The sequence below is a fragment of the Dermochelys coriacea genome, chromosome 7, assembly GCF_009764565.3.
Source record: "Dermochelys coriacea isolate rDerCor1 chromosome 7, rDerCor1.pri.v4, whole genome shotgun sequence".
NCBI lineage: Eukaryota > Metazoa > Chordata > Testudines > Dermochelyidae > Dermochelys > Dermochelys coriacea.
In genome coordinates this window covers 118,419,292-118,440,112 of record NC_050074.1, presented here as the reverse complement: position 1 = coordinate 118,440,112, position 20,821 = coordinate 118,419,292, and the positions used below count along the sequence as shown (strand labels likewise).

The window sequence follows — 20,821 nt, the reverse complement described above, 5'->3', positions numbered from 1 at the left end:
GTGCTTGGTTTCACAATTCTAGGAGCGAATACAAAGGGCCCTGACTATGCCACGTTGCTGGCGCCAAGTTACTGATTTCCAAACTGAAGCTGGGAATTTGTCAAGATCATTTACACTCTGGAGCAGGTGATGCGGATTCTACACCCTATCCTAATCACACACCCAAGCCTGGCCCACTCTCCTACACAGGTGCAGCCCCACTGGTGCAGCAGCAGGAGTGCTAGTGCACACAGGCCTCTGGTATGGTCAACAATGGGTCATCTGGACCTACTCTGAGGTTTAGAGCAACCCAGATAATATCTCTCTTGAGCCAGAGCAACAGCGTCCTGGGGCCATTCCATTAGCTCTCGCCTGACCTGCACCCACCCTGGGAATGCCTATTATGCTGGGGCAGGAGGCCAGAATCACAGGGCTTAGAGCTGGCTACATTGGCTTTGCTACTTGGAGACTCTCCTGCACGTTGTTTAAGCTCCCTTGGCTGCCAGTCCAGTGCAAATGGAAACAGGTGGGGACTAGGATGAGGTCCACTGCAGTCTTGTTTTACTACTGGAGTTCGCAGAATGTAGGGGAAAGGAGATCGGGAGGGCTCCTTTTAATAAGTATGAAAACTAGAACTAGGCTTGTGGAAATCAGGAGCACATACACGTACATGCTTAGAAACCACAAATGCTGCATACGAAATGGTGTTGTGTCTATTTGTGTACCCAGAGCCACATACAGTACTGCTTCAGTGATGGAAAGGCTTCACAGCTTAAAACAACCTTCAGCTTCCTGGAGCTGGGGGTGTAAGGATATTATATGCTAGAACATTTCGTCTGTCAATTGTTTCCTCAAGCTGCCTCGGTTTTATACATCGTCTTCCTTTTCCTTCTCTTCTGCTGTTTTTCAAGTGTGGTGATTTGTTGTATACACTGGGCCTAAATCTGCTCTATTGCTCTGGATTTACATAGGTGTAAATGAGACCAAAATCTGGCTCTTAGTAAAGAATAGAGACTGCTCCTGACCCTGTCCCATAGCTGCTTCTGATACAAGTTAATCGACTTATAACAAACCCCTCAAGTGCACCATGTGCCTCTTGGCACGGGGTAGATTTCCCATTTCCCAGCCACGAGAAAAAGTTCTGTTGTACTGACAGGGAGATCTGACAACCCACCCAGCCAGGATACTTACAAGCTACTTCATCCAGGGCTGTAACCACAAACCAGAGGACTTTTCTCTCAACCATTTTTGCACGCAGAGCTGCAATCTTCTCTTTCCAGCCAATCCCTGTGAAATACATTTGCTGACTGTGGATGGGTTTGATTCTTTAGTTGCAGATGCTATCACCGCCTAATTTAGTGACTAACAGCAGAGACGTACAGCCATGAAGCCCTAATGTAATTAGGCTAGAATTTCCTAGAAGCCAAACACGCAATTTCTGGCTTGTCTTCCTTCCTGCTCCTTTATGACATACACCACCAGCTTCAAGCTTTTTCTCCTTTTTCCAGGAACATACATCTGTGTATTTATTACAAACCCATCACTGTAATATCTAGGCACAATCAATGCTTATATCTGGTTTCCAAAACAAAAAGATCATTGAAGAGAATAAACAGAGGCTAATTAGATCCTTAATTTAATCAAACAGCACATCATGCTGGGCTGCAGTTATATTTCTCCTGTCACTTTATAAGGGAAAGGAAGAAAGAAGAGAGGCATGAAAATGAATCCACTCAATTCAGGATCAGATCCCACTAACCTGTGTAACTCAGGTCCAGGGTCATTAGAGGTTTGCAGGGTCGCTGGGGGCGATCTACCCAGATTGCATCGATCAAGTTCTCTTTGACTGGCACGAGAACATGGCCGGCACTTTTCAGAGCTTTAGACATCCTCTTCCATTGATCTGCCAAAGGGGAGAGAGCTAAGAGCACTGGCCACAAATGTCTGAAACACACGAATTCCCTCTGGTGCTGGGGATGCTGGAAAAGTCAAAGCTTTCTTCTCCACCCTTGCCCCTTTTCACTTGGTCTCAAAAATGGGAAGGCGAAGAAGAAAAAAAGCAACATCCAGATGTAACAAGCCATAGTGACACACCGACAGAGATATCACAGTCACCAGTGGGAAATGAACCAGAGATCTACAGCACCTCTAATGCTTAAGCTAAAGAGGAACTCTCTTAGCCGTGTAGCAGTAATAGGCTGTAATATAGAAAGCGAAGAAGGATCCTCTGCCCATTTGAAACAGCATGGGGAATTTGGATAGGCAGAATCTCATCACCCAACCTGGAAAGCATAAAATAAACTAACCAGCTGGAATAATGAAAGGGTCCACTCCAACTTTCGAGCCCTCTGGGAGCACACTCACTAGCCAGTCCTCCTGAGTTGGTGTATCCTTCAGACCTGGATGTGGAAAAGGGGTAAAATGTAGTTCCAACAGCAAAGAAAAAACCATGCAGAAGAGGTTTCACACAGACCCTTAAATTACAGCACACGCTAACATATAAGTCACACTCAAATGCAAGTGCCCTTAGGTATCTTAAAGCAGCAGCATCTTGTGCAGATGCCGATCCTCCTATTCCTTTTTGGTTTTCCTTTTAAAAGGCACGATAGTGATTTTAGTTCATTCACATGCCCTGGCAGTCAATTAACCTGAGTGCATAGAGCACTCCCATACCCTGCTATTTAGTTCTCTGTATATTAGTGGAGCAATAACTTGGGCGGCCACCCACCCATTTTCATGAGCGTCCAGTTGCTATCCATTTGCTGTGCAGCCTGCAGGAAGTAGCGTCCATCCGTCCACATAGCTGCTTTCTGCTCGGTTATAATGGCAGTACCTGGCCAGGAAGCAAAAGGGATAAGTCAGTTTGTGGCTCATCGGAACACAGAGGGGCAGATACAGAGGTATTGGATGCATCACAGTTACATGGACTGCACAGGGTTTGGCTGAAATGTACACAGATGCCGGACAGTCCGTATGAAGGCTCAGGTCACAGTTCTAACGTCACTTGGGTATTAATGGAGATACTAATTGTTCCCCACAACTAAGAGGCAAACTCCTTTGCAGTTCTGGCGAGGCCATTCTACACCAGGAACCGGGTTTGCTGAACTTGCTTTTAAATCTCCTCAGACTAATTCAGTTTAAACACAGCTCAGCCAGTCAGCGTGGAGGAGCTGAAGCCTGGCTTACAAATTATCATTACTAGAGAAACACCCAGAAGCCCCAACTGAGACCAGGGCCCCATTGCACTGGGAACTGTACAACAGAGCCAGTCCCTGCCCCAAGGAGTTTACAATCTAAACAGAAAAGACAGAATCAGAGAAGGGAAGCGTTATTATCCCCATTTGACAGTGGGAAACTGAGGCACACTGGCCCTGGTTCAGCCAGCTACATAAGCAATGTGAACTGACATCAATGTGACTAATCACATGGTTAAGTTAGGCATGTGCTTACGTAACTTGCTGACTCAGGATCAGAGGGATCTAGTGATTTGCCCAAGGCCACCCCGGGTGTCTGTGGCAGAGCCAAGAATTGAACCCAGATCTCCTGAGTCCCAGCATCATACCAAATGACCTATTTTCTCTCTTACAATGACTGCGGTCTATCTTACTGCAGCACAGCTTGCAAACTCCGGTTCATCTTCATCTCCACTGGTCAAACACACGCTGACGCTGTCGGAGCCAGAACCCATTTAAAAACAGAGCTTGCATTCAGCAAACACCGCTTGAGCCCAAGCCTGGGCAAACCCTGCCAAGGTCTGACGGTGGAACCGCCGCCCTTCTGACCGCAGGGTGAGGCGCCAGGCTGAAGAAAGGAAAGCTGGAATGCAGGATTCGTGTTCTAGAACAGCGCTGCTCTGCATTTCTGCATAGAGCGTTTTCCACCGGAGGCTCTCAAGGCACTTTACAGCAATTGACCCATGAAGCCTCACAGCATCCTGTGTGGAAGTCAGTATTTGACATTAACCCTGATTACCAGGTGGGAGATGGGAGGCATAGGAAGGCTGAGTGACTCGTCCGCAATTTCACAGCAAGTACACTGCAGAGCCTGGGATAGAAATCTGCCTTCCCAACTTCCAGTCCTCTGCTTCAGCCAAAAGAACATCCCGTGCCTCTGTGAGATAAGCAAACTTTTCCATAAACTCAGCTTCACAGTTCAGTGTTTTTGGCACTGGCTTCATTCTAAGATGATTGAAAGCGGCTGACAAACATTGTTTACCATTAATCCCAGCTCTGTTGGGCAACGTACAATCTGTTCATAGTGGCCTCACGTTAGACGACATAAAAGCAGGCTGCGAGCACCACATTAAACAGTTAACAGGATTTTGCTTTATGGGAGGTTTGTTCAGGGGTCAGTCTTTTGTGAAAGCCAGTTACTGCATCGATCTTACATAATTTTTAGCTGGCAGCCACCACATAATTCTGCAGATGCTGAAATGGGAAGGGAACAGTCCAAACATTTTGGTTAGGTTTCTCGTTCCATCCAGCATACATGTTGTGAATCAGATCACTTCTTTGCAGGGGAAATATGCATTCAGACAACAGTACCTGCAGAGCCATCAAATCCAGAGATGAATGCCCGTCTGCAATCACAGGGCGCGATGTACTCACTCTGGAATACAGAAGACGCAGCTAATTATTTACATCAGCAGCAACAAAAGCAACTGATGACAAGTACATTGAAAAGCTTTGTTTCTCTTGAAGGACACTGTCAAGAGAAACAAAGAAGTTACAAGATTGGGCTCTGCTCCTTTGGAAGTCCTAACAAGTATTTAAAAATTGTTCCTTTAGGACATTTAAGTATCTGTGATTATTTTGTATTTATATCTGCCTGTTTTTTTTTAAACCCCAGCACTTTTCTCCCACCAACTTCTGTAAACAGTGAAGTGCTGCAGTTTGCTGATATTTATTTCACACTCAACCTCCCATTTGGCAACAAACAGGTCCTGCCTTTGAAGCTGCAAAGTGAGAAGAAGAGAACACACAGGCATTCCTTGATCTTGGAAACTAAAGTATATGGTCCATTAAATCTTTAAATGCCACGATATTTATTGATGTCCTCCAACTGGAGTTTACAAGAAGCCCATTTAGAATTTCTCCTCTACAACAATGCCATTAAAAAGGAGACTGTCAAGGTTGTTAGGCCATAAAACTTTTAAGCCTTTAGGAGATTGGTAATTAGATACCAAGTCTTTTACTTCTACTTCTACCTGTTCAAATCCAGCCCAGGTCAGAAGTAACCAGAAGTTATTGGTTATCATTGGATGAGTGCTTACTTCCCTATGTGAAACAATTGGGAGGGGGAAGGGAGAGAGATAGGTAACTTCTGTCAAGATCAAAGTGTCCATATCATAAAACCATCTTAATTAGCACCTGTGCTGTCGGTCTCAACAAAAACCCTAAATAACTGAATAGGCTAGGGACACAGAAACTCCCAATGTCCACAATCTGTTGCCAAAAATGGAAGAAGAAAAATTGTTAGCCAAGGTGTTCCTGCGATTTGAAATGGCCAACGCACCCTGTTCTGGGACCTTGTTCAACCAAGATCGGAGGTCAGGATTGCTAAACTTACCTCTAATTATCAGCACAATTCAGCAAATCAGCTTAATCCTGGCCAGCCTTGGCTCAACAGAGTATCAGGCAAATGATCCAAGACAAAAGTCTGCAGATCAGCATGGGATTATTGCCTGCCTCCTTGATTCTGCTGCAGCATTGAATATCCATGAACAAATCAGAAACACTGAAGGGTTACAGTCAAACTAAATGTCATGGGCCCGATCCTCTATTGTGTCTAGCTTCCAGAGCGTGCAGCAGAATGGAAGGTGATTAATGAGCTGGTTGGAATCTGCCCATATGTTTATTTTTTTAAATCCTGTACTATGCTTCAAACATTAGTTATTAAACAGAAAAGATATTTTAAAAATCTGGATATATTCCTCTCTATTCATATGGGGCAGCTCCAAAACCACCTGAGTGATTTAGGAGCATCCGTCCCCTTGACTTGCAGTGCTTTTAAGTCAGACACACTTCTGAAGATCCCACCCATTTTTAATTTACTTCTCTTCCCTTTCTTTCAGCTCCCACAATGAGGAAAGACGTCAGTCTGTTTCACTTACATGGGCAGGTATTATCTTGTTAAGTTCACTTTCAGGGTCTTACGCACTAACATAATACTGCAATGTCTGGGTGACAAACACAACAGAAGGAGATTTAATGGCTTTATAAAAAACAACAGTGATTTTTCTAACACCCCTCACCCATGGGAATATTTCTCTTGGTCTTAGCTTTGGTAAAGCCTTATTTAAAAAAATAAGAATCTTAATTTGAGGAAAAAATCTTCCCTGACAGTGTCCCATACAGGGAAACATGCAGGAAATATTTAAAGCGGGGGAGAGTTGAAACTAAGCAAAGGGATAGAAGGGCCTTAAAGTACAATTAGTGGCTTTGAGCAGCATGGGAAGGAAGATGATTTAAGCAAAAGCCCTTTGTAGCTATCTATTTAGGTTCTTACAGAGCCGCATCATCATAGTATCTGAGCAGCAGTTCAATCTCCTGTTCCGTACAGCAATACCTACTGTGCTAAGATTACCCAGTGTTTTGTGATAATCATACACGTGCTAAAATTAGCACTGTGCACCTGTGAATGCTGCACTAAGCATGAGCCACAGCACGGTCAAAAAAACCCATCTAATTGGCGCTCCTCTTGCAACTGGACTGGATTTCATCCCCGTGCAGACCCTAAAGCTGCTCCCCACCACATCTGCTGGGCTGCTGTCCAAACCTGTGGAATTTTAGGGCCCCATCCTGCAAGCCCTCAATCAAGTGAGCCTTCTTCGCTTAACTTCTTTGAAGTTAATGGTGTTACTCACCTGAATAAACGTTTGCAAGGTCGGGCCCTTTAACACTGAGATCTATTGTGCTGAGTACATTCAGCAGCGCTGCAGGTGCATTCCAGCTGTAATGTACAGCAGCAATTAGGTGGGTGGCCCACTGGTTTTACAGGGGTGACCTTGATCCTCTGAGCATTTCAAACAAACCCTGCCGCTCACTTGGCAGGTGCATCAGGACCCACATCAGTAATAATACCTGCACTGGTCAGAGCTGGAATAGGTCAGGTGGATGCTGTGTAAAATTCCTCTCCTCCATTGCTCCACAATTCTGCCCATTCATCAGTCCTAAACAACCACACATGCTGTTCCAGTCCGGAGCAGAGGGTGGCGATCCAATCAACTCAAGTGTGCAGGTATGAGCTGGGCAGACATTTACTAGCTGTGGGAGGCCCGTCTGAAGTGATTGGACCTCACTGCACTACCTTGTTCACAAGATGCCCTTCCATTCCCTCTGACTTCCTACCACTGGTTTAGAGATACAAATCAGGCTCTGTGTATAATACACTGTAGGAAATCAATGTAAGTAGCGCAGCCATTATTCAGCACTGGCTAAAACAGACACCAATCCAGGATGTTGGCAGTCTCAGGAAAGGATATAAATTGGATTCCAAGATTCTAGGAAAAGATGGTTCTGTTTAAGAGCTCTGCAATGTGATGCTGTTGTGAAAAAGGCAAATATCATTCTGAGATGTATTAACAGGAGTATCGTATGTAAAACACAGGAGGCAACTGTGCTCTAGTCGGCACTGGTGAGGCCTCGGCTGGAGTACTGTGTCCAGTTTTGGGTACCACACTTTAAGAAAGAGGTGAGTAAACTGAAGACAGTCCGAAAGAGCAATAAAAATGTTATAACAGGTTTGGAAAATATGACTTACAAGGAAAGGTTGAAAGAACTGGGCAATTTTAGTCTAGAGAAGACAAAGCTGAGTGGAGATTGGATAACAGTCTTCAAATACGTAGAGGATTCTTATAAAGAGGATGGTTATCAATTGTTCACCAAGTCCACGGAGGGTAGGACAAGAAATAATCAGCTTAGTTTGCTGCAAAGGAGATTTAGGTTCAATATTAAAAAAATTCTTTCTAACTATAAAATAGTTAAGCACTGGAACAGGTTGTGGAAACCCTGGTGTTGTAAGTTTTTAGGAATAGTTTAGACAAACACATGTCGGGGTAGTCTGGGGGGAGCAGTGCAGGTGGATGGACTTGAGGTTCCTTCAAGCCCTCTATTTATATGCTTCTGTGTCTATGGAAGGACAAATAAACCTGGAAAGCTAGGGATTCTGATTAGGTCTATAATACAATGAGAAAAAAAAATATTTTAGTCTTGGCACGGAACCTGACATTAAAAGCACTGCAGGGATCTTAGAGCTTACATGGACAAGTTGCTGTAACCTACTGAGAGACCTCAAGTCACACTAACGCCCGGGAGAGTTAGGGCACTCAGCATGTCACAGTATCAGGGCCCTAAAACATCAGCAAAATGCAGGTACTTTGAGCAACCAAGAAATGGAATAAAATTCCCCCCCCGTCTTAGGCCTTGTCCGAATTCCCGATTTGCTTCTATTTCTGTCGCTGGTGGTGCTGCACAAGTGTGAGTCCCAAATGTAGAAAAGCAAAGCTAGTATTTGCATGGATGTTGTGAACCCCTGCTTAATGTCAGGATATACCATGCTGTTGGAAATTGCATCTTATGTTGGTTTACCTGGTCTATACTGGGGGTTTGTACTGGGGAAGCTCACCAATGGCTGAAATTGGGGCAATTCCCCACTGCAGACAAGACCTTGCAGAGGCAACCCACCATGACACATGTGAGTCATGAAGCTGTATAATTAGCCATTTTCATTAATCAATTCCATTCAGACTGTTTAATTCTCTGTAGAAACCTGATGAACTTGCCCAACAGGAAGCAGGGATGCAGGGTTGTTTGCATTACTGCATTCACTGTAGCAAAGACCAAAAGAGAAGGAAAAAAAAAAATCTGGAATCCTGCAGGTCACATTCCTTAACTCACGTGAACACAGTTCCAGGGTAGCAAAATGTAACTGGAGTTACATACGGACGAAGAGGTAGCTTCAGGCACAAACAGCGCAAACTGTAGCAGCTGCAGGGGAGCCCCTCACCCACCGCACAGAACTGAGGAGCTGATCTATTTGAAGGGAAACGTGTGAAGCGCGTTTTCCCAGGGCACAGTCATGTTCACCACTGCCTTTGCACCTGAGCAAAGAGGGTGTGAAACACTCTGATGTGGCAGCATTTCACACCCACTTTGCACATGGGGTAAATCCCAACCCCAGGTGTGGGAGGGTGAGAGAGGTCAGGCCCTCTATCTCTGAAAATGGCTAAGGGAAGACGATCCCCTCCATCCCCCAGGAACTCTGACGTTCTATAAGCAGAGCTCGGGTGAAGACTGAGGATACCGCACACACACATTTATGCAGGCAAGAGGGGGTTCAACATTTTAAAGTTGCCTTAGGCTGAACAACTACAGCAGATCAAGACAATCTTAATATTCTGGAGATAGCCAAGTATCACAGCAACCATGATAACTAAACACCCATGCAGCAGGCCCCAGGGTCACCTTCTCTGCCTGGTGCAGAGAGGAGTAACTCTGGGCACACAGGGATCCCAGGTCTGCAGGCAGGAGGGGACCTGGGGCTCTGCAGTATGCTGCCCTCCCCACTGCCACCCCAGAAGCCCCTCCATGTGAGAGCTGCAGGTTAGGGCTCCCGAGCTCTGGAAAATATACTAGAAGGCCTAGGATGGGAGCAGCCGTTTCTCTGGTACTCTCCCCTCTGTTGGCCATGGGAGAAAGTAGAACTAGCAATGTTGACTTCCTTCAGGAAAATAAACACTAACCATCAGAAAAAAAGACTCTAGAAACCCCATCTACAGCACCTCTTTGCATCATTCCCCAGCTCATCAAAGCTTTCATATTGGAATTATTGAAACAAGCAAACCAAAAAGTAACCACAGCCATCTATCCACGGCCCTCACCCCCTCCCAACCCCTGCCCCATCTACAGACTTTTACTTTTCCTCTAGAAGGAAACATCCTTAATATTGAAATGTCTACCTGGTGTGCATCTCCAGATGGCACGATATAGGCTTGGATGGGCTCTGTGACATACTTGGAGGTCTTCATCACCTGTCGCAGCTGCCTGAGCAGCTCTGTAGTAATCTTGGGACTCATATTCCTACCTGCAATACAAATTAAGCACACTGTCTTAGTACGTCTGCACCAGCCCTGGTAGATCGTAAGGGCCTGATCCATTTCCCATTGAACTCAGTGGCAAAACTTTGGTGTCAACAGAGCAAGGATACGGCCCCAGAATTCTGGTTTCCAGCTTCTTGCCCTTTTGTTTTCCTTGTTGTTTCCCATTTTGGTTCTTTGGCCAATGTTAAGGCTGAGAGATGAGGCTTAATCCATTAGGGAAGATCTTGCAAACACTTGTGCACATTTTTTCTCACATCATTAAGTTACTCATGTGTAATTGTGCGACACACTGGCCTAGCATGTATGATTTGCACGCCTAGGGGCTGGCACCAACCCCTTTTTAGCTTCTCCTTTAGCTCCGGTGGTAGACTTCTGCAGTTCTGATGTCAAAGTTTCCAGGTTCAATTCCCATTGTGGGTCGTGGTGTCTGCACGCAACCACGGTTTGTTACATATGCAGGAATAACCCCTTAGTCCTTACCTCACCCTGCTGTGCACAGACACTGTAGTTTATATTCTACAGGAGCACTGACTGCCCTGAGTTGCTCTGCCCATTAGCTACACCCATACCCTTAAGGGTGCAGTTTTCTGGCTTTAGCTGTAGCACAGTGGTGATCGTCACAGTTTGCATGGCATTGGACCGTGAAGGAAATCCTGTCTAGTCTTTCCTTAACCAGAAGCATAGTGGCTGCTATACAAGGTCTCAAATGGGGATAACAGGACAAGAGAGGGGCAAAGGGGGGGATGGGAGACGATATCTTGACAGTCCCAGTGAAGAAGCAGATGAGGATACAGACCATTCAATATAAAAAGGTTATCCACCAAGGCACTCACGTTGGTGCGTTATTTACCCTCACATTCTATTTCGTGCATCCCTATTAAAGGACATTTTGAAAAGATTTATCATCCAATAAACGAATAGCTCAGGATTTTTTATATCGTGGGCACCCATCCCTTCTGGCACAGAAGGCCCCATTGCCAACTTGTCATGAGCATTTATCATGCCATGAATCCTCACCTGTTTTATTGTGTTAGCAAAAATAAACATAGCTCAGGCAGAAGTTATGGGCTTGATGCAGAAATTAGTGGGTGAGGTTCTCTGGCCTGTGTTAGGCAAAAGGTGAGATCCGGTGATCATAAGGGTCCTTTCTGGCCTTGAAATCTGTGGGCAGGTTCACACTACAGACTTGCATCGGTGCCGCTGCAGCACTTCTGGTAAGGAGCTCTCCCACAAGAGGCAGTAGCTACTTGGGCAGAAGGTAGGGTTTCCAATTTTCTAATCACAGAAAACTGAACACCCTTGCCCGTCCCCGAGGCCCTGCTCCCCACTCACTCCATCCCTCTGTGGCTCGCTCTCCCCCACCTTCACTCACTCACTCATTTTCACCAGGCTGAGGCAGGGGGTTGGGGTGCAGTCGGGGGTGTGGGCTCTGGGCTGGGGCCGAGGATGAGGGGTTTGAGGTGTGGGAGGGGGCTCGGGTAGGGAGGGGGTGAGGGCTCCAGTCGGGGGTGCAGGCTCTGGGGTGGGGCCAGGGATGCAAGAGGGGGCTCCAGGCTGGGGCTGAGGGGTTCAGAGTGTGGGAGGGGACTCAGAGCTGGGGTAAGGGGTTGGGGCGCAGTGGGGAGAGAGCTGTGGGCTCCGGGAGGGAGTTTGGGTACAGGAGGGGCCTCAGGGCTGGGGCAGGGGGTTAGGAGGGGGTGAGCCCAGTGTTTACCTCAGGTGGCTCCTTGGAAGCAGCGACATGTCCCTCCAGCTCAGGGGTGACCAGGTGGCTCTGTGTGCTGCTCCCACCCACAGGCACCACCCCCTCAGCTCCCATTGGCCATGGTTCCCAACCAATGGGAGCTGCGGAGCCAGCGCTCAGGGCAGGGTCAGAGCGCGGAACCCCCGGGACCATCCCCGAGCCAGAGGGACATGTCGCTGCTTCCAAGGACCTGCGCAAAGTCAGGTAGGGACTCGCCTACCAGCCCCACTGCACCACCTAACTGGACTTTTAACAGCCCAATCGGCGGTGCTGACCAGAGCTGCTAGGGTCCCTTTTCGACCAGATGTTCCGGCCGAAAACCGGATAATGGCAACCCTAGTGGGAGAAGCTCTCCCACCGACATAGCTTTGTCTACACAGGGGAGGGGGTTAAGGTTGTTATAACTACATCGCTTCAACGTGTGGATTTTTCACATCACTGAGCAACATGGTTATACGGAAGTAAGTGGGTAGTGTAGACCTGACCTATGAAACAGACACAGACATAGAATTCTGCATAGGTCATTTCTGTCTCTAACTTCAGTTAGTTCATACAGAGCATCTCCTTAGGGCCAGTAGTGGAAAATAATGGCACACAAGAGATGGGTCTTAATTAGTCACATTTTTGTCTGCCCGATCTATTTTTAAAAGTCCCAAACACTTATTATTTTAATGTACAATTTCTGCTGCAGTAGCACTTAGAAGCCCCAGCTGAGTTCAGGGACCCAGACTTGTCACTGCACAAACACATAAGAGGAGATAGTCCCTGCCCTAAAGAGCTTACAGGCTACTTAGAAAGACAGAAAAAAAAGGGTGGGAGAAATAAAATAGTATCATCTCCATTTTACAGAGAGAGATTTGAGATTCAGTGATTTACCAGAGGTCACACAGGAAGTCTGTGGCTGAGTCAGGACTTGACCCAAGAACTTCTGAACTCACTCCAACATCTTAATCACGTGATCATCCTTCCTCTCCTAACCAATGGGGACAAGCCACATGTGGTCCTTGTGAGCTGTTCTTCTGCCTGTCTGCAGCAGAGCATAGTATTTTTATTCTATAAATATATTTCTGAAGGAAAAAGGAGAAAACAAACCCCAAATGCTAATACGCACCATCGGTGAAATCCTGGCCCCAACAAAGCCAATGGCAAAAACCCCATTGACTTTCAATGGGGCCAGGATTTCACCCTCTACCTATTTCCACAGCAAGCTTCCAAAGCTATATACTGTTTCTACGCGGTGGCGTACAGTGTCTTAGTCTGATCACTCTTTTCTGTCTCATGTAATGAGCTAATCATTTCCCTTCACTGATGATAGATGTCCACAAGAAGACAGAAGCAATCTGACGGTCAGTTAGAAAAAGAAAGAAAACCCTTCCCTTAACTCTTAAGGACACAGTTCCCTTTATAGGCATGTGCTTTGTCCCCATGAGCCTAAAATAGAAACTGATGTGGTACATTGATTACAGAAGCAAAGAACAAGGGTTTGATTAACTGCTAATGAATCCCCCAAGTGACAAGCGAAAGATTCTGAAGAAGGCAGGAAGGACTGTCCCCAAGCACGACCCTAATAAAGTCTGCACTGCACTATTAGAAACTCTGAGATCTATTAGCAGTGAAACCCATATTAAGGATGCCATCAGTAACTCCTGCTTTCTAAGCAACTATTTTAAAGTATTCCCAAGGTTTCCAGTAGAATTCTTTTCTTTGTTTCCTTGGGGGGGGGGTGTCACTTAACCTGGTCTCTCTATTTTTAAGAGCATAGCTGACCTTTCCCCTCAGCAGCGAATATAATCATGTGTTAAGTTAAAATCACTTCTCTGTAATTATTTACTCACTCAGTGATTAAAACCAAGCAGCACTGAAATTAAAGTAATTGTCCCACTAGTGAAAGATGCAACCGAATCCTCCGCCTTGGTATTTCAAAGCCATCAAATAACCACAGCCACATTACCTGCTCTCTGTAGCTTTCCCCTCCAGTTCTGATTCCTCTTGCCTTTGATGGAACAAATACCAGTTGGCCCTTTGCTCTTCCTTAACAAGCTCAGCGTTGCCTGAGAAAGCAAAGGGCAAACATTAATGGTCTTCCAGACTTTGGCCACAATAAACTTTCTTATCCCACAGCGCATAGCTTTGAAGGCACGAATGTTACAATACAGGAAACTTCCACCTAAGATTCTAGACCAGAGATGCAGAAAGAACAGGAGGACTTGTGGCACCTTAGAGACTAAAAAATTTATTTGAGCATAAGCTTTCGTGAGCTACAGCTCACTTCATCGGATGCATTTGGTGGAAAATACAGAGGGGAGATTGATATACACACACAATCTCCCCTCTGTATTTTCCACCAAATGCATCCGATGAAGTGAGCTGTAGCTCATGAAAGTTTATGCTCAAATAAATGTGTTAGTCGCTAAGGTGCCACAAGTACTCCTTTTCTTTTTGCGAATACAGACTAACACGGCTGCTACTCTTAGACCAGAGATACTCACTGGTGGTCTGCATAGCACTTAATGGTGGTCCATAGACAGCTGGAAGCTCAGAAGATGCATCCTCTTTACATCCAGCTTCCATTATACTGCAAGAAAAGCAACTAAAAAATACATTAAGACTGAGATTTTCAAAGGAGTTTAGTGAAACAAAGACACGCAACACCCACTGAATTTCAGTCTCAGCTTCAACACTTTTTTCAATACTCCTTTTCCACGTAAGTAACTGCTGTAGTTATTACGTAGATGTTATGCGATTGTGAGGAAGGAAGGAAGGAAGGAAGGAAGGAAGTTCACATCTGTGACACCTGAGCTCTATTAAGATGGTCTCGACCCTATGAAAAGTATGACATACCCTGTGCTAGCTCTCTCATACTTCTCTTGTGTTAATCTGTTGATGGATATACTGTACAGTATACTGCTGGTGCAGCATGTAATGTCAGCAACCCCATAGATAATGTATTCAGTCATCAAGCTATAACAGTTTAATCCTCGGCATTCATATAGAGCTTTACACATTCAAAGCATTGTATAGACATTAAGCTTCACAGCAAGCCCATGAGGTAGATTATTGTTCCCTTCTCCATTTTACAGTGGAGAAACTGAGGCAGAATTGCAGTAACATCAGTAGGGCCAGTCAGCGAGTCAGTGGCAGTCAGGACTAAATCTCAGGACTTCCTAGTGCCCAATGTAGTGTGCATTCTTCTAATTTAAATAATCAAATAGACACATCTCTTTTATCAAAATACTAAGCCTATATTTCTAATCTATTCTCAGCTGTAGATTTCTCTTTATGAAGCCTGCTCTTGTTTAGAACGTGTGTGTAAACATGCACTGACAGCTTAAACATACAAAGTAAGTTTCTGTGCAGAAAAATAGCAGATCAGATGCTTGTCTTCTATGGAGGGTTATATCATACAGCTTTATTTTGGAAATAACTCATTTTGGATGAAAGGAACAAAGAAATCTGGGACAAATCATATTTTCCTGTCATAAAAGATTTTAGTCTAATATTATCCTTGGTCAAGTCATCTGTAGACTTTTCCTATCTTAAGCCCATTCTGTCAACTGACAGCACCAGAAAACTATTCATAAAATGAGAGACAAGATAACTTATCCTACTACATTAAGCAGGTAATGTTTGGATTGCAATCTTGCATGTCTAGCCCCAATATATGGGTTATGTAATAAATCTAATATTACTGAAGATTTGTTTTTAATCTGTATTCAGCAATTCTGATTTACCAAGGATTTTCTGTGTGCAAGACAAAATGTAACAGTATCTGTTTGCACAAATGCATATGACACAGCAGGAAGTTCTGTCGTTGTGGCTCTGATCCTGTAGACATTTTGTGCAGGCTCAATTTTAAACATGCAAGTAATTTCATTGAAGTCAATGACTACTCACAGGCTTAATGTTGAGCCCATGAGTAAAGGTTTGTAGAAGCAGAGGATAAGTTCCTGTGTCTACAGGATAGCACATAGGTTAGAGGTGAGCCTACATTTTCAAAAGTGATAAGTGATTCTGGGGTGCCCTACTTAAGACCCCTTACAGCAGCCAGATTTTCAGAAAGCACTGACCACCAGCCCTCTGAAAATCAAGCTTCTTTAAACCATCTCAAGTAGGGGCACTGGAACTAGGGGTGCAACACTTCCCTCCATCCTGGCTTGAAGTAATAATAGCAACCAAATGCAGGGGTTCCAAGCACCCCCTCTGTAAAAATTGTTCCAGCCCCCCCCACGATCCCAAGTTGTGCACCCAAAAATTTAGGCACCCCAAAACCACTAGTCACTTTTGAAAATGTACACCACACTATTTACTTTTTATTATTGTTTTATGCCAATGAATATGAAATTAAAAACAAATGACAGCCTGCTTTTACCAGTTTAAAAACCATATTTTTTTTCTGAGTAGCAATATTATGTTAATGAATAGCTGTGAGTAGCTGGGACATGGCAGAGGATTACGATTGTTGATAGGACATGGTATTATAAAAATATAATGTGGGTTATAAAAAAATGAAAAGCACACAAAATATTGACATTCACATTCCAAGGAAGACACTGTCTAAAAATAATAATTCTGGGACTATTACCATTGTCAATTCAAATGGTGTATTTATTCCATGCCCTAGATGAGGGGTGGGCAAACTACAACCCGTGAGCCAGATCCAGCCCGTCAGGGCTTTGGATCCGGCCTGCGGGACTGCCACCCCCATGGCGCCGCTGGCCCTGCACCACTTGCAGAAGCGGCCAGCACCATGTCCCTACAGCCCCTGGGGGAGGAGGGGCAGAGGACTCCATCCGCTGCTGTCGCCTGCGGGTACCTGCCCCGAAGCTCCCACTGGCCGCAGTTCCCCGCTCCGCGCGCTGCCCTCACCTGCGGGTACACCCCCAATGGGAGCTGGGGGAGGTATACCCGCAGGTGAGGGCAGCACGCGGAGCCCTCTGCCTCGCCTCCCCCAGGCCCCAGTGCATGTTGTTGCCAACCCGGAGCCGCTCCAGGTAAACGGTGCCGGGCTGGAGCCCGCCCCCCAACCCCTTGCCCTGAGCCCCTTCCTGCACACCGCACCCTCTCCCACACCCTGCACTCCCTCCCGGACCCCAACCCCTGCCCTAGCCCTACATTCATGACCCTGCATGCAATTTCCCTACCCAGGTGTGGTCCTTAGGCCAAAAAGTTTGCCCACCCTTGTCCTAGATATTCTATCTTTTTGTTCTGTGTACAGTCTTGCTCCATGACTGGGGTTCCTAGGCATTATTGCAATACAAATAGTAAATAAATAAATAATAATTAATAATTTACACCACATTCATCCTCACGATAGCTGAGCCTCAGGGATAGTGTTTGTCATAATCTAAATGGAAGGCTACTATTCTTCCATGGGGGCAGGACATACCTGGGATCTGCACTGATTATAGCCCTTTAGAGAAAATCGATATCTAGCACTAAGCTTACAAAATATATATATCAGCGATGTGTGATCATTGGTGCCAGATTACCCAACTACGCCTAAAATATACTTTCATATCGATATGCACATGTGATGTCTAAAACTTTGGTATTAAAAGGGGCTATATATTAATAAAATGTAGCAATCTCTTTTAAAAGACAAAAATCTAATACCCCTTTTCTGTTCTACAGAACGCTGCTAAACCAAAAAAAGGCTAGAGCTGAAAGTGACAACATTACCAGCAACTGTTACAACACCCCCTCCTCTCCCTCCCATAAACCCTATACACAGATTTCAGAGTAGCAGCCGTGTGAGTCTGTAATCGCAAAAAGAAAAGCAGGACTTGTGGCACCTTAGAGACTAGCAAATTTATTAGAGCATAAGCTTTCGTGAGCTACAGCTCACTGCATCGGGTGCATTTGGTGGATGCAGTGAGCTGTAGCTCACGAAAGCTTATGCTCTAATAAATTTGTTAGTCTCTAAGGTGCCACAAGTCCTGCTTTTCCCTATACACAGATTTCAGAGTAGCAGCCGTGTGAGTCTGTATTCGCAAAAAGAAAAGCAGGACTTGTAGCACCTTAGAGACTAGCAAATTTATTAGAGCATAAGCTTCCCTGAGCTACAGCTCACTTCGCTATACACAGAGATATTCCAGACTTCCCAATGCGCAGCATCCGCTTTCTTAAGCCGTGCAGGATCTGACTCCCATACATAAAGACTTCATGCTTCGGCTCCGCTTTCCTCTTACTCAGTGTCTGGGCAAAGGAGGCTGCAACGCTGCAGTCGGAAGTGGGCTCCGTTTGGGTAAGACCCACAGAAGCGGGGTTTATCTAGCCAGCTGGGCAACCCTGAAAAGTCGAAAACACCCCACGGGGCAGCGCCCCGGGGGCTTTTTGCCCACATCGCCCTGCACTGGGTCTTGTCTGATTGTTTGCCACCCTATTTCGCACCCTCGGCCCCCTCCCCTGCAGCCCTCTCAGTGAAGGGGCGCCCCCCCCCCCTCCGTGCGCCTGGCGGAGGGCTTCGAGAGCTGCCCTGCCTCCTGCGTGCAAGGGATGCGCCCCGCAATTGCCTCACCTGAGCCGGTCGCCGCTTCCCGGAGGCTGCCCTGCAAAATTGACGTCCCAGGCCCACGTGCGCAGCCCGGGCCGGGGCGAAGGGGGAGGGGCTGGCGTCTGCCGGTGACGTCACCCGAGCCGCGGCGGCTGCTGCCCGCGGCTGGCGTCCGCCGCAGCCCGGCGGGCTCCCGGGCGCTCGCTCCAGTAACGCCCCGGGCAGGAGGCCGCGCAGAGGGGCTGGGCTAGTGGCCTGCAGAAACCAGCTTTAGCAAGGCCCCGCCTAGACGGTGCAAGGAGTCATGGCTGCTGTCTCTCTCTCTCTCTCTCTGTCTCTCTAGCAGCAGTAGTTTGAAACCCTCTGCAAATTGCGTCTGCTCAAAGGGAGGGACTGCTAGAAAAGCAGAGTTGTTACGTGTTCCCGGGGATGCCTTTAAAAAAAAAAAGGTTTCAGAGTAGAGCCGTGTTAGTCTGTATTCGCAAAAAGAAAAGGAGGACTTGTGGCACCTTAGAGACTAACACGTTTATTAGAGCATAAGCTTCCGTGAGCTACAGCTCACTTCATCGGGTGCATTTGGTGGATGCAGTGAGCTGTAGCTCACGAAAGCTTATGCTCTAATAAAGGTGTTAGTCTCTAAGGTGCCACAAGTCCTCCTTTTCCCTATACACAGTTTTCAGAGTAGCAGCAGCGTTAGTCTGTATTCGCAAAAAGAAAAGGAGGACTTGTGGCACCTTAGAGACTAACACATTTATTAGAGCATAAGCTTCCGTGAGCTACAGCTCACTTCATCGGGTGCATTTGGTGGGGAAAAAAAAACGCTTTTCTTTTTGTGAATACAGACTAACACGGCTGCTACTCTGAAACCTCTCCTTACAGTGTGTATGATAAACCCATTGTTTCATGTTCTCTGTGTGTGTGTGTGTATATCAATCTCCCCTCTGTCTTTTCCACCAAATGCATCCGATGTAGTGAGCTGTAGCTCACAAAAGCTTATGCTCTAATAAATGTGTTAGTCTCTAAGGTGCCACAAGTCCTCCTTTTCTTTTTTTTTAAAAAAAAAAAAAGCATAGCTTTGGGGGCTGAGATTTATTTATTTCCCGGGGGAGGAAAAACCCAGACGGAGATTTAAAAAAAAAAAAAAGAGCAGCAGGGCTGTTCCAAAGAGACCTGCTGATTTAGGGCCAGCAGCTAGCCGTATTGTCACTTTAAATTATTTTCATGCAGGCAGCTAGTCCTGGGCGGAGAGAAATAGGGGCTGTGAGTTAATCTGGGATCCCAGCCCCCGTCTCAAATCCAAGAATATCATGAGCATTAATTTTCAGTAAAGATGTCCAGTTCTGCCAAACTCGGTGTTGGAGCAATCCAGAGAAAAATTGCTAGGCCTTGAATTTCTCTTGAGCCCTTGTGCCTCCATCCTGTAAATTCTTGGAGCCTGGAGGCCCCGTGCTCACTGAATAGCAATGTTGTGTGTGAAGGACTGAGAACTGGGTTTCTAATTGATTTATGGCTGAATTCATGTCCCTATACCATACCTCATGTCCAGGTCCCAGAGTTCCTACCTTAGGGCTCTTTGTACTCAACATGAATATTCACTTGCTTAAAGACATATGCTCAGGTGTTTTGCTGGATCAGGACCAGAATGCTCTCAGCTACTTGCAGGGTTGGGCACCTATTCACAAAGTGCAAGGGACATGTCCCCTAAAGTCAGTGTGGGTTGAGAGCTCAGCACCTGGCTAGACTGAGCCCCAAATCAATCCTGGCCATCCATCTCAGAGTTTCCAGGGCCATCTGGATTTTAACAGGATAACCTCATGCTTGGGTCTTCAACTCACTTAGGGGACCTCTGAAGCACCATCCTCTCGCTCTGTGTTGTGAATAGACCACATTACGATGGCTGGGTTTAGAGAGTAGGAACTGTAAGTCAAGTGCCGGCTGGAAAGTAAGCGAAGAGTACACGTTCTGGCCTTGATCCTATGTAGTGGATAAGATCAGTAGAGACCGACTGGATCTAGAACCTACCGTTAGCTGAATTCTCCCTCTCCCTAGTGATTGTTTCATGGGGATGCGAATGGATGGGGAACGCACTGCAGCTGTTGTTAACAAAGGCCACAACAAACAAACAAACATTCAGCTTCTCTTCATTCCCTTTCACTTGAGTTCAACAGTGACAACCTGTCTTCTTACCAGAAGCACTTCATCCCCATCCTCTGTGCTTCCCTTTAGTTGCACACAGTTAGCATGTTTTTAACGAGACACCTGGAAGCATCTCTGTGCTACACCGGAGGGTTTAACCCCTTGTTTGCATACTGCTGAATAAACTGTACATCATTGCAGCCTTGGCCTGGTGGAGTGAGCATGCACACTTGGGAAGGAGAGCACACCCTGGCTGTGCTCTTGTTTACCCGTACCCTCAGGAGCAGTTAGAGGAATGCGGATACACAGGCTGCATGGGCCAATAACAGCCACTGCTGACTTCATCATTTCTGAGTCTCAGGAAATAATG

The 20,821-nt window shown here is 46.1% G+C and overlaps 1 protein-coding gene across 9 annotated transcripts in view; it reads right to left on the bottom strand.

Moving 5' to 3' along the window:
* Positions 1-18,529, bottom strand: part of XPNPEP1 (X-prolyl aminopeptidase 1) — a 55,164-nt gene extending 36,635 nt beyond the window's left edge. The window contains exons 1-9 of one of the 9 annotated variants that reach the window (XM_038410107.2): positions 18,340-18,529; positions 13,774-13,873; positions 12,699-12,849; positions 9,938-10,062; positions 4,524-4,587; positions 2,708-2,812; positions 2,286-2,378; positions 1,739-1,882; positions 1,171-1,266 (exon numbers count right to left, since the gene is read on the bottom strand). In XM_038410107.2, the coding sequence (XP_038266035.1) occupies positions 1,171-1,266; positions 1,739-1,882; positions 2,286-2,378; positions 2,708-2,812; positions 4,524-4,587; positions 9,938-10,054 (619 nt within the window). In that variant the 5' untranslated portion in view covers positions 10,055-10,062; positions 12,699-12,849; positions 13,774-13,873; positions 18,340-18,529. Of the gene's footprint in view, positions 1-1,170; positions 1,267-1,738; positions 1,883-2,285; positions 2,379-2,707; positions 2,813-4,523; positions 4,588-5,185; positions 5,209-9,937; positions 10,063-12,698; positions 12,850-13,773; positions 13,885-14,478; positions 14,537-17,973; positions 17,993-18,339 lie in introns of those variants that run through there. The other 8 variants (XM_038410109.2, XM_043518561.1, XM_038410106.2 and 5 more) reach the window with 8 other exon arrangements.
* Positions 18,530-20,821: the final 2,292 nt, after the last annotated feature.